This window comes from Mustelus asterias, chromosome 17 (assembly GCF_964213995.1).
Source record: "Mustelus asterias chromosome 17, sMusAst1.hap1.1, whole genome shotgun sequence".
Classification (NCBI taxonomy): domain Eukaryota; kingdom Metazoa; phylum Chordata; class Chondrichthyes; order Carcharhiniformes; family Triakidae; genus Mustelus; species Mustelus asterias.
The window spans coordinates 67,735,197-67,749,682 of NC_135817.1; the positions used below are offsets into that span (position 1 = coordinate 67,735,197).

Sequence of the window (14,486 nt, forward strand, 5' to 3'; positions counted from 1 at the left end):
CTTTGACACCTCCTACTCCCAAAGTGATCACATTGCCTATTATAGAAACAGAAAATGCTAGAAAAAGCCAGCAGGTCTGGCAGCATCTATGGAGAGAGAAACTATGGAGTTTTCAAACAAGAGTTATATTGGACTGAACATTAACTAACTCTGTTTCTGTCTCCAACTGTTGCCTGACTTGTTGGGTTTTTCAGGATGTTTTTATTTCAGATTTTCAGCATCTATTGTATTTTGCTTTTGTCTCATTACCTATTCATGATTTGTGCATTCTAGGTTGAGAGGAGATGACCATGAATGGGCAACTGGATCTAAGTGGAAAGCTCATCATTAAAGCTCAATTAGGTGATGATATTCGCCGTATCCCGATCCACAATGAAGATATCACCTATGATGAACTAGTACTGATGATGCAGCGAGTCTTCCGTGGTAAACTTCAGAGCAATGATGAGGTCACAATCAAGTACAAGGATGAAGGTGGGTGATGGATTTTTATCAAAAATAGTCAAGCATTTGGGAAGCATGTTCATTTCAAATGGGACCAAGCAGCCAGCTTGCTTTGTGTTATTTAGATTCTCTATCCATATTAGCATTGCCCAGCTGGATTGTTAGGTTAGATCTGGTATGCTGGTATTTAATCTGGTATTTCTGGTATTTAATGTAGAGCTGTAGCATGTTTACCCTTGGGTTAAGTGCTTCAGATTTGGTATGTGGTCAGAAACAGGAAGGTGTATCTATGAAGCAAGTATGGGGATCCAGACAGTAGCATTAGAGGAGCCTCAGCCCTTGTTCTTGTCCAACAGGGTACGAATTTCTTGCAACCTTTGTGGATGAAAGCAAGCACTGCACTCACTGGAGGGAGATTGAGCAAATTGACCACAATAACATTGCCCAGAGTGCCATTCAAGTTGGGGGAGTAAAAAGAGTGTAGTAGTAGGGTATAATATAGTTAGTGGAAAGATACTATTCTTTGTAGCTGAGACTGAGAGTCCTGAAGGCTGTGTTGACTGCTCGGTGCCAGGGTTAAGGACATCTGCTTGGAGCTGGAGAGGAGTGTAGAGTGTGAGGGGAGGATGCAGTTGTCATGTTCCACATGGGTACCAAGGTCAGAGATAAGGCCAAGAAAGAGGTTCTGCTATTGGAGTATGATCTGTGAGTGACCAATAAGATAAGGTAATAATCTCTGGATTACTACCTGAGCCACAAGCAATTTGGCATAGGACAAATAAGATCAGATAGTTGAAATGTGTGGCTCAAACTTTGGGGGGGGCGGAAATGGATTTCAGTTCATGGGGCACTGGCGTCAGTATTAGGAAAGATGGGACTTTCCCTTGAACTCTGTGAATTGAGTAACTAGGGCTCTGGAGAGGGCTTCAAACTAAATAGTGGGAACAAAGTTCAGGTGAGGGGAAATTAGAGAAAAAGGACGAGGCAATTGTGCAGGGGAGCGATATAGGTAATAACCAGAAAGGCACAGATCAGACAAAAAAAGAGTGCAACAGCAAATAGGGTTGAGGAGCGAAATGTAGTTTCAAAAGACAGAATTTGCAGAAAATACAAAAAGGGGTAGGAAAGTAATATCCTAAGGTGTATAAATAAATTGAGTGATCAAAAATTTGATTTGATTTATTATTGTCACATGTACTTGTATACAGTGAAAAGTATTGTTTCTTGTGTGCTATACAGACAAAGCATACCGTACATAGAGAAGGAAAGAACAAAGAAAAGTACAGCACAGGAACAGGCCCATCAGCCCTCCAAGCCTGCGCCGATCATGATGCCTGCCTAAACTAAAACCGTATGCACTTACGTAGTCCGTATCCTTCCATTCCCATCCTATTCATGTATTTGTCTAGTTTATCCCTTAAATACAGCTATCGTACCTGCTCCCACCACCTCCCCAGGCAGCACGTTCCAGACATTCACCATCCTCTGTATAAAAAATCTTGCCTCGCACATTCCTCTAAACTTTTCCCCATGCACCTTAAACCTAGTACTTTTCTACCCTAAGAAAGAGCATCTGACTATCCACTCTGTCCATGCCACTCATAATTTTGTAGACCTCTATCAGGTCACCCCTCAACCTCCATCGTTCCAGTGAGAACAAACCGAGTTTATCCAACCCCTCCTCATAGCTAATGCCCTCCAGACCAGGCAACATCCTGGTAAACCTCTTCTGTACTCTCTCCAAAGCATCCACATCCTTCTGGTAGTGTGGCGACCAGAATTATACACAATATTCTTAATGAGGCCTAACTAAGATTCTGTATAGCTGCAGCGTGACCCATCAATTTTTATACTCAATGCCCCGATCAATGAAGGAAAGCATGCCGTATGCTTTCTTGACTACCTTATCCACCTGCAGTTTCAGTGATCACTTTCAGTGATCGGTGGATGTGTATGCCCAGATCTCTCCGCCTGTCGATACTCCTAAGGGTTTTACCATTTACTGTATAATTCCTACATGCATTGGACCTTCCAACATGCATTATCTCACACTTGTCCGGATTAAACTCCATTTGCCATTTCTCCGCCTAAGTCTCCAACCAGTCTATATCTTGCTGTATCCTCTGACAACCCTCTTCACTATCCGCAACTCCACCAATTTTTGTGTCATCTGTGAATTTGCTAATCAGACCAACTACATTCTCCTCCCAATCATTTATATATAATACAAACAATAACGGTCCCAGAACTGATCCCTGTGGAACACCGCTAGTCTCAGCCTTCCATTCAGTAAAGCACCCCTCTACTGCTGCCCTCTGTCTTCTATGACCAAGTCAGCTCTGTATCCATCTTGCGTACCAGTCTACCATGAGGTACCTTGTCAAAGGCTTTACTGAAGTCCATGTATACAACATCCACTGCCTTTCCCTCATCTATCATTTTTGTCACTTCCTCTCAAAACTCAATCAAGTTAGTGAGGCATGACCTCCCCTTCACAAAACCACTAATAAGTCCATTTGTTTCCAAATGTGAGTAAATCCTGTGCCTAAGAATCTTTTCCAATAATTTCCCTACCACTGACGTAAGGCTCACCAGTCTATAATTTTCTGGATTATCCCTGCTGCCTTTCTTAAACAAAGGAACAGCATTGGCTATCCTCCAGTCCTCTGGTACTTCACTTGTAGCCAATGAGGATACAAAGATTTCTGTCAAGGGCCCAGCAATTTCCGTCCTTGCCTCCCTCAGTATTCTGGGGTAGATCCCATCAGGCCCTGGGGACTTATCTACTTTAATGCTTTTTAAGATGCCCAATACCTCCTCTTTTTTGATATCGACATGACCCAAAATATCTACACACCCTACCATAGGCTCCTCATCCATCAAGACCCTCTCTTTGATGAATACTGAGGTAAAGTATTCATTTAGTATCTCACCCACGTCCTCTGGTTCCATGCATAGATTCCCTCCACTATCCTTGAGTGGACCAACCCTTTCCCTGGCTACCCTCTTGCTCTTTTACATATGTATAAAATATTATATGTAAGGGGAGAGTCCAGAATGTAGTGTTACAGTCATAGCTAGGATGTAGAAAACGATCAACTTAATACGAGGTAGGTCTATTCAAAGGTTTGATGGCAGCAGGGAAGATGCTGTTTTTGAGTCGTTTGGTACATGTCCTCAGACTTTTGTATCTTTTTCCCGATGGAACAAGGTGGAAGAGAGTATGTCCAAGGTGCGTGGGGTCCTTTATTATGCTGGCTGCTTTTCCAAGGCAGCGGGAAGCGTAGACAGTGTCGTGGGCGGGAGGCTGGTTTGTGTGATGGACTGGGCTTCATTCACGACCCTTTGTAGTTTTTTTGCGGTCTTGGGCAGAGCAAGAGCCATACTAAGCTGCGATACACCCAGAGAGAATGCTTTCTATGGTGCATCTGTAAAAGTTGGTGAGAGTCATAGCGGACATGCCAACTTTCCTTAGCCTCTTAAGAAAGTAGAGTTGTTAGTTGGCTTTCTTAACTATAGCGTTGGCAGGGAGAGCCCGGGACAGGTTGCTGGTGATCTGAACATGTGGAAATTTGAAGCTCTCGATGATTTCCACATCGTCCCTGTTGATGTGGACAGGGGCGTGTCCTCCACTATGCTTCCTGAAGTCGATGTGTATCGTCTTTGTTTTGTTAACATTGTGGACAGATGGGATATAATGTGAGGAAAATGTGACATTATCGAATTTGGCAGAAAGAAGAGAAAAACAGAATTTTATTTGCACAGTGAAAGACTGTAGAATGCTACAGTGCAGACTGATTTGGGTGTCCTTATATACATACATACTTATGAGCGTGCAAATTAAGAACAAAAGTCAGTCATTTGGCCCCGTGAGCCTACTCTGTCATTTGATAATATAATGGTTAATCTGAGTGTAGCCTAACTGTACTGTCCTGCCCATCCCTAAACCCTTTGACTCCTTTGTCAGTTGAGAATCTATCTAACTCGACCTTAAAAATATTCAATGACCCTGTCTCCACTGCTCTCTGGGGAAAAAAAATTCCATGAATTAATGGCCTTCTGAGAGAAAAGAATTCTGCTGATCTCAATCTTAAATGGGAGACGCCTTATTTTTAAACTGTGTCCCCTAGTTCCAGTCTTATACAGGAACAAAAGCTTATCATGCAGGTACGACAGTACCGAGCAACTTAAATGGCACATTAACCTTTAGTACAAGTGGGATGAAGTTGTGAAGTCTTGCAACTTTCCCAGGTGTCGCTGAGACCTCAAGCAGAAGACTGTATAAATTTGCTCTCATTTATGGAGAGACGTTCTTTTGAGTTGGGAATTCATGGCTGCAGCTCAAATAATTGTTGTTTTCCTCTCTCCTCTCCACCTTGGCAAAAGACTGGTCCACTTTCTCAGAAGAGAGTGGTGAACTGTAGGTACATACCTCTGGATCATTGCTCTGTGATTCTATTCATTGAAGCTTCAAACATCTCTGTGTCACTGATTTTTTTGAAAGCTTGTTGCTTTCACTTCCCATGGCAAAATAAATTCTCAAGTTCAGATTGAGAAGATCTCTTCCAACTATTACTCATTCTACTTATTAGAAACAAGAATATTGAGTAGAATTGGGTTGCAAGTATCCAGTCTAGAATCAGTACTTAACATATGCTAGCTGATTAGCTATGGAATTATGATTCCTGAAATTTAAAATATGTTTTATTCAGCATTGGCAGCATTTTGACTCTGAAACATTGTTAATACATGTTCAGTCCTGGAGAAACATCCAAAATCTACCAGAAACTCTCAGACCACAATCAGTAAGGATAGGCAACAACACCTCCTACATGTTAATTCTCAACACCGGTGTCCACAAGGCTGTGTTCTCAGCCCCCTACTATACGCCTTGTACACCTATGACTGTGCGGCCAAATTCCCCTCCAATTCGATTTTCAAGTTTGCTGATGACACCACCGTGGTGGGTCGGATCTCAAACAATGACGAGACAGAGTACAGGAATGAGATAGAGAATCTGGTGAACTGGTGCAGCAACAATAATCCCTCCCTTGGTGTCAACAAAACGAAGGAGATTGTCATTGACTTCAGGAAGCGTAAAGGAGAACATGCCCCTGTCTACATCAATGGGGATGAAGTAGAAAGTGTTGAGAGCTTCAAGTTTTTAGGTGTCCAGATCACCAGAAACCTGTCCTGGTCCCCCCATGCCGACACTATAGTTAAGAAAGCCCACCAACGCCTCTACTTTCTCAGAAGACTAAGGAAATTTGGCATTTCAGCTACAACTCTCACCAACTTTTACAGATGCACCATAGAAAGCATTCTTTCTGGTTGTATCACAGCTTGGTATGGCTCCTGCTCTGCCCAAGACCGCAAGAAACTACAAAAGGTCGTGAATGTAGCCCAATCCGTCACGCAAACCAGCCTCCCGTCCATTGACTCTGTCTACACTCCCCGATGCCTCGGCAAAACAGCCGGCATAATTAAGGATCCCACGCACCCCGGATATTCTCTCTTCCACCTTCTTCCTTCGGGAAAAACATACAGAAGTCTGAGGTCATGTAGCAACAGACTCAAGAACAACTTCTTCCCTGCTGCTGTCAGACTTTTGAATGGACTTACCTTGCACTAAGTTGATCCTTCTCTACACCCTAGCTATGACTGTAACACTACATTCTGCACTCTCTCGTTTCCTTCTCTATGAACGGTATGTTTTGTCTGGATAGCACGCACGAAACAATACTTTTCACTGTATGTTAATACATGTGACAATAAATCAAATCAATTGATTTAAAATGGAGGTGTGTCAATAGAAGTGAAGATCTGAGTGGTCTAATTTGTATCAAAAAATGAATAGATAAATTAGCTAAAGGTTTTTTCCCCCCACAGAGACTGGGTCAGTACTGTTGGCGATGGTAAAAAAAACCTTCCAGCAGAGGCAGGTTTCAAAGAGCAGCCTGGAGTTCAGCTTCTTGGTGTTCATTAGTTGGAAGTTAAACAGCAGACTGAGATTTCTGAGTTTTGAAAGGAATATAGAGATTTCAAGATGGTCAGTTAAGTAATGTGACCTTCTTTCTCCACGATGATTTCAAAGAGATGTTTATCCAGTGTAAGGAGTTGGCTTTGATTTCAGGACTGATGATGTCCCAGTTATTAGATTTTGACAGAGTGACCAGGCATATTGCGGGTCCTCTGTCGGGAAGCTATTGCCTAGGCAAGCTCTCTGACTCCACTAGAAGGTTAAGCATGTCAAGATGCATATGATGTCCATTGTCTCCTCAATGGTCTCCTTTTGAAATGGACCTGGATAGTCGCAGGTGTGTGATAGGTCTGTTAACAGCTCTGCGGGATAATGAATTTCAATCAGCAAGTCCTGGTGTGAGATTCCACGATGATGTGAGGAGGATTCTTTTGTTCTTGTAACTCCTGGTGGTAGGTTCCAGTACAAAGGGGCAATCCTGTTGTCATGTGACTTGTAATAGCCATTTTTCTTGTTCAGCTGAAAGTCCATTTTATAATAGCACAAAGAATAAAGTTTTGATACATTTTTGAATTTCATTTCGTATCATATTGACTCAACACAAGCAAAATTAATTAGGCAAGAAGGTAAAATTAAAGGGTTTAATGATGCATTATATTCCTCTGTGATTTAATTGTTATACATCAGTGAAGTATTTTAGTGTTAATTAGTTCATTACATAATGCATTTCTGGTAAGGATGTTGAAATTATAAAACATTGTCTGTATAGTTGAAGTGAACAATGGTTCATGTTCTCTCAATGTCATTTGATAGGCATGGGGAGCTAGCAGGTTAAATATTTGGGGTTACAGGGATAGGGCCTGGGTAAGGTCCTCTGTTGGAGAGTCAATGCAGACTCAGTGGGCCGAATGGCCGTCTCCTGCACGGTAGAGATTCTGTGATAGAACAGGAGATGTAAAGCTGTTGCTGTGATTCTTCTCGTACCACCGTCCAGAGACATTAGCTCTCCTTACATGTGACATTGAGAGAAATCACATGTCTTGAACACATGATTTCAAAATATTTGGATCCTGCATCATGGTTATACATTTTGATATCTTTCATCTTGCTAAATTAGGACTACAAAGGTTATTGAGTAATTTTTGTGAGGAAATTACAGTATAGGAGGCCCAAGGACTGTTAAAAATATCAGGGATGTGTTAGGTTTTCAAATACTTTAAAACTTGAAGTGGCATTGTGTATCAATTTGGATCCCTGTCAGTGCGGAGTCTGCATGTTCTGCCTGTTTCTGCGTGGATTTCCTCTAGGTGCTCCAGTTGCCTCCCACAGTCCAAAGATATGCAGATTAGCTGGATTGGACATCCTAAAATTGTCCCTTAGTATCCCAAGATGTATAGGTTACGGGAACTAGCAGGTTAAATATTTGGCGTTACTGGGATAGGGCCTGGATAGAGTCCTCTGTCGGAGAGACAGTGCAGACTCAATGGGCTGAATGGCCTCCTTCTGCAACATCAGGAGCCTGTGATACAACAGGAGATGCGAAGCTGTTGCTGTGATTCTTCTCGTACCACTATCCAGAGACATTAGTTCTCCTTCCATGTGAGATGACTATTTAGTATACTATTTCTAATCTGCTGTACTCTGTGTCACCCACTGTGCAGTCTGTTCTTTTCTGGAGATGCCAATTGCAGGTTAGGCAACTGCTTTGCTGAATGTTTGTTCTATCGCACTTGTGCTTCTAATTTCTGGAGACTTTCTACTTTAATTCGTCCTACTAATTCTGCTCCGAACTTTGGTCTCCTACACTCCTCAAAACCGGTTCAACACAGGCTTCAGGAATAGTGTCTCAACTTTCTGTGGGGCACTTTGTATTGGTCATTAGCACTTATGACTTTCAGATTTTAGCTTTCGTTTGTCATTCCTTTATATTGGTGTCATTGAAATGTATTTTCTGCTTTAATTTCTGATCTCTTTCATTCACACTTTTTTTTCTTTTACTAGCCTCTTGTGTGTTTGTTTCAGCCTCTCCAGGTCTTTTCAGCCTCTTGATTTGCACAAGGTTTATTTTGCTATCTTTCCTTCACCCTCATGGATGATCTTTTTATATTTGATTTGATTTATTATTGTCACATCTATACACTGCAAATTATTGTCACATTAGTATACACTGCAAAGTATTGTTTCTTGTGCTCTTTACAAAGCATGCCGTACATAGGGAAGGAAAGGAGAGATTGGAGAATGTAGTGTTATAGTCATAGCTAGGGTGTAGAGAAAGATCAACTTAATGCAAGGTAGGTCCATTCAAAAGTCTGATGGCAGCAGAGAAGAAGCTGTTTTTGAATTGATTGGTATGTGATCTCAGAATTTTGTATCTTTTTCCCAATGGAAGAAGGTGGAAGAGAGTATGTCCAGGGTGCGTGGGGTCCTTGATTATGCTGGCTGCTTTTCCAGGGCAGTGAGAAGTGTTGACAGTGTCAGTGGATGGGAGGCTAGTTTGAGTAATAGACTGGGCTTCGTTCACGACCCTTCTAGTTTCTTGGAGTCTTGGACAGAGCAGGAGCCATACCAAGCTGTGATGCAATTGGAAAGAGTGCTTTCTATGGTGCACCTGTAGAAGTTGATGTGAGTTGTAGTGGACATGTCAAATTTCCTTAGTCTCCTAAGAAAGTAAAGGTGTTGGTAGGCTTTCTTAACTATCCACATGGAGGGACCAGGACAGGTGGTTCGTGAGCTGGACAGCTAAAAAAACTTGAAGCTCTTGACCATTTCTACTTTGTCCCCATTGATGTAGACAGGGGCATGTTCTCCACTACGCTTCCTGACATCAATGACTATCTCCTTCGTTTTGTTGACATTGAGGGAGAGATTATTGTTGTCGCATCAGTTCACCAGATTCTCTATCTCTTTCCTATACAGTGTCTCATCATTGTTTGATATCATTTGACAGTTTCTGTTAAGCAGTTTGCAGGCGATTTAATTAATTAATTTCCTTGGTGTGAATTACTTCTGTCAGTGCTGTCTTCCTCTTTTCCCAACCATGCTAAAATGTTTTATTTTGTGGAAGGTGTAAATACATCTCAAGTGTTAACTCACCTTTTAGTTTTTAAACATATACTGGCTGACACATTCATGTCCAGAGCTTTCTGTTTCATTATACAAGGTGTGCTGCTTCATTTATTTGATCTTCAATATTAACTTCTGTTTTTCTTTTTGCAGATGGAGATCTTATAACCATATTTGATAGCTCGGATCTCTCCTTTGCTATCCAATGTAGTAGGATTCTTAAACTTACATTATTTGGTGAGTATGGGTATAACTTGGTAAGTTATTGCATGTTAGTTCTGTTAAAGCATCCTTTTAATGTAATCCAGAAACTTAATATTTAATTTGTAGACTGCTCAGATGTCAATGTCTGAATGTAACTCTAAATAAAAGGCTATGACATAACTAAAGCTAAATGTTAAAGATAGTTGTGTGTCTTAATTTTCAACAAATATAGTAAAATGTTTAACAAAAGATACACCGATAGTTAGGGTGAGCCTGATGCTGGATGTCCGCTTGATGGAATGACTTCAGAACTTCATGGCATCCTAGGAATACTGAAGTGTTGCAAAAATAAAATCATAAAATACTAATGTGTTGCACTTGCTTGTAGAATTCCCCTTTCCATCAGACAACCAGCTATGGAGAAAATAATTGTTGTTCAGCACATTGACCGTATAGTGTTTTTTTTGTCAGATGACATGGCTGGTGTATTTATTTTCAGAGTTTGTGCATGTTTAAATATTTACTTTGAAGGAGTATTTGTGGTTGGATGTGCAAGCAAATCACTTTAATATAAATTTCCACATATAAATTGCTAATATATTTCAAACATTCAATCATTTCAGATACTTGGGATGACTCAATGATTTGGCTACTAGCTGGATAATTTTATTATTTGGAAGCCTTTTAAAATTGCTTATTATAGAGAACACTGAAATCCACTTTATGAACCACAAAACAACAAATGAAGCTAAGCAAAGGTCCCACTCAATTCTGATTTTGGTATCTCCTGGGATGTTTACTTGCTCAAGATTGTATAGATGCAAAAGGCTGTTTGTTAAACATTTTCTCTCTTTTCTGCAAGCCCAGACTATCTTAAGTATTATATTAGCATAAAATAGGTTTGGGCAAAATTATGCACACACCTGTCATATATACAGTGTTGTATTTCTGTTTCCCATTCTCGTCTCTTGTGAATGAATTTACTGTTGAATTTCCTGTTGTGAAGTAATGTATATATCCTCGGTTTGTGGTGTGAGGCCAAGACAAAAGAAAACAAAATCTAAACCTTCATTTTCCTTTTCTGTACTTCTAAGCGTGACACTTGCTGAATATTGTTTTTTTCCCCCTCAAGTTGCAATTCCATTTTCAACCTTGTGTTCCACTTCAAAGTTCTCAAACCTGTTACTGCTTCCGTAAGGTCCAAAGATGTGTGGGTTAGGTTGATTGGCCATGCTAAAATTGCCCCTTAGTGTCCTGACAGAGTGACAGTAGGTTAGAGGGATTAGCGGGTAAATATGTAGGGATATGGGGGTAGGGCCTGGGTGGGATTGTAGTTGGTGCAGACTCGATGGGCCAGGTGGCCTCTTTCTGCAGTGTAGGGTTTCTATGATTCTATGAAATGCATGCCAATGTAACCCATACCTCCATGTTTCAGTGTCTCAGTCAAGTTTCTACTTCTCCCACAGTTGGAAATTGACCCAGTTAGAATCAGAAATAACCCCATTTTGGCGACAACCATTATGCACCATCCCTCCTCACCCACTTCAAACTCCAAATGGTGGAATTTGAAGTTCATCTCTGGATGCTGAAGTATGCTGCAGTTTAGTTCAGTCTGAGTAACTGGTCAAGGAGGTGAAAGTGCCAGTGGCAAAATAATAAAGTTTTTGGCAGAGTTCAAAAATTGTGCCTCTATTTTCTGACTGCCAAAGTGGAGGAGCATGTGACTTTCCATGCTAAAAAAAGAACTCTGATTTTATAGAATACCTTCAATGTCCTCAGATGTTCCAAAATGTTCCGCAACCTGTTTCAAGGTTTTTTTTAGACAGCTTCTCACAGCAAGAATTTGTAAGTAGCAAATGAGATAAATGACGAGATAATCTGTTTTTACTGGTACTGCTCGAGGGCTGAGTATCAGCCAGGACAGCAGCAGAACACCCTCTCTTCAAAAAATATTAAGGGGTATTTTATGTCTTGACTGAAAGTTGGCAACAGCAAAGCAGCATTCCTTCAATACAGTACTGAAGTACAGCAATATGCTTGAAGCCCTGTAATGAGCTTTTACCCCATGACTTTCTAATTTGGAAATGACAATCATCTTGATGATATTCTGTTTGATGTGGATTTTTAGCAAACTTGTGTTCCTTGTCCTAGATCTGCAGTTAAATTCTCTCACAGGCTATTGAATGTGACATCATTATTGCAGTGTTATTGAGAAATCGATAGTTGTTCTAATCCTTTGTTGCTTTGGGGCAGGTAAAATTTGGGGTTTATTTAAAGGAAGGTTACTTTATGTTGACAAGCATGTACATCCTCTCTTGATATGTTGCTTTCAATTAGATAATTTAAAAATACTGATAAATTTCTCCAGTTTTCTCTGATTCACAACAGCTTTTTCATCTTGTATCTTAGTATTACGAAACATCAAAAACATATACATTAATGTTGTGCCTTTAACATAGATTACATCCCAATACACTTTAGAGGTATAATCAACAATAAAAGTTGAAATGCATTTCACTTACAATAAAGTACCTTTGTTATGAAATGTGAGAGGATGTTTTTAAACAAACTTTTTTTGCTTTTCCACTTTGGGCCATTGTATTTGTTGAACAATTGCTGAGAGTTTTGCACTCGTCTATAACAGTTTGTTTTAACAGGAAAGAAATCAGAAAGAATTACAATTATATGGAGTCTTTCACAACCTGAAGATATTTCAAACTGCTTTCAGCCAGTGAAATATTTTATCACTCTTGTAATCTAGAACATTGCAACAAATTTGCACACAAGATCCTACAAATAGTTTTAAGGTGTTGATTAAGGGCTAAGTGTTGATTGACTACGATACTAGGTGAACTTCCCTGTTCTCCTTCAAATAACACATGAGGATCTTTTATGTACATCTGAGAGGACAAATCGGGTTTCGGGTTAGCGTCTTATCTGATTGATGGCACCTTCAGACAGTCCATTATTACTTAGTACTACCATTAAGTACTGAAGTACATTCTGTTCAAGTTTCCAAAAAGACCTTCAGACTCAACGGTGAGAGTGCTGCCAACTGAGCCGAGCTTAACACTTGTCTGACTCTAATTATATTATATTTTGATTATATTATGCTTTTGAGCCTTAAATTTATTGTGTGAATGTTAAAAAGTCTTTTGTACAAGCCAAGCCACAAAGAAACAGTTTTTGATACTAGCTCAGATCTTCTGAATTCCAATATTGATATGATGTGACCAGAATAATATTAAGACTGAGGTTAACTGACAATTATATTCTGCAGGATTATCTGATCCCTGGAATGTTCTCAAACACTACACATGGAGGCCAGCAGTAGATACTGCTAAAACATATGGGATACTTGTGAAGAATTGAATAATCAATTTTTAATATAAATGTAAAAAACATTCACTGGTGCTGCATTTTCTGTTTTGATTTCAGGTTTCCAGAATCCCCACTGTTTTGCTTTTGCAATGAATCCTGGGGTTTTACTTGACAGGAAATCTGATTAGCCCAGGGGCAGGAGTTTTCCAAAACCTGTTGGCTGGCTATGGGTTAAAAAATACATAGCTATATTAAATAGACTGAAGTAGATTAAAAATGAAGACATTTGCAAAATGTTGCTCATTGTCCTGAGCAATGCCTCCAGAATGTAACTTTAATATAGTGATTTGTGTGTTGCTTCCAGATGAATCAGACTTTTCTTCCTGTCATAATCATTAGGATTTGGCATAAAACTGGAGCATTAACACCAGCCACATGTTTGTTCAGGAAAGCAGACTGGCAAGAAAGATGTGCTGCAGATGAAAGTTCTGGTCAGTCTTGAAATAGTTATGTCTTGTCTCTTGAGGCAAAGCTTGAAAGCTTTTGCTTATAATTTTGAGCATTAGTTCAGAGATCACACTATTCAGAATACCAGTACAGGGAATTATTTCCATTCCATCTCACACTGTGGTTCACATGATGCAGATACTACACAAGGTCGAGATATTGCTCGAGGGGGACATTTGCAGCAAGTGCTGTTAGTTTATTTTTTTCCTGTACTCACCAGCTCAAATCTTTTGTGCCGTAATTTGCCAGAAGTGAGAGTTGATAAAGGGATGGATGTTAGTGAATAGTGAGCTAAACAGTGCATCTCTCGAACCAATGCAACATAAGAATTAAGAAAGAAGCAAAGAAATAATGGAGTTTTGGAGCAGGGAGGTGAATTGGGATGAAATCAAGTACAGAAATCAAGTAATGAAATGATTGACTAAGACGGAGGAAAAAAAACAAAGAAAAGTAAGGTAATTTAAAAAGAAGCCATTTTAAAACATGAACCAATAATTCAGTACTTACAGGAATGAAATTGAGAATTGTAATTCTTTCCCTTTCTGACTTAGAAATAGATGGTATTGCAACAACAATTTTCTTTAGCCAAAGAGTGGTGAAAACGCAAAACTTGCTACCACAAAATAGTTGATGCAAATAGTATATATGTATTTATGGGGGAGAGTGGGTTAGATGAGGAAAGCTGAAAGGAATATCAAGTGGAGCATAGACGCTCACATGGACAGCTTTGGCCGAGTTGTTCGTATTTGCATAGGCTTGTCAGCAAAGCTGAAGCCTGTGGAATAAAAGGGATGGTGGCAGCATAGATGCAAAGTTCGCTGAGTAGTAGGAAAGAAAGTAGTGGTAAAAGGTGTTTTCTGTACTGGAGGAAAGTATGTGGTGGTGATACCTATGGTTCAGAATGAGACCATTGCTTTTCTTGATCTAAATTAATTACATCGGTAGTGGGGATGTTTTTGGAGAGGAT

General features: G+C 40.0%; 1 protein-coding gene across 1 annotated transcript in view; it reads left to right on the plus strand.

The window, feature by feature from the left end:
• tfg (trafficking from ER to golgi regulator) overlaps positions 1–14,486 on the plus strand; it is a 116,523-nt gene that overhangs the window by 11,337 nt on the left and 90,700 nt on the right. Inside the window, exons 2-3 of the mRNA XM_078232893.1 lie at positions 274–474; positions 9,641–9,724. Coding sequence (XP_078089019.1) covers positions 285–474; positions 9,641–9,724 — 274 coding nt within the window. The 5' untranslated portion in view covers positions 274–284. The remainder of the gene's footprint in view (positions 1–273; positions 475–9,640; positions 9,725–14,486) is intronic.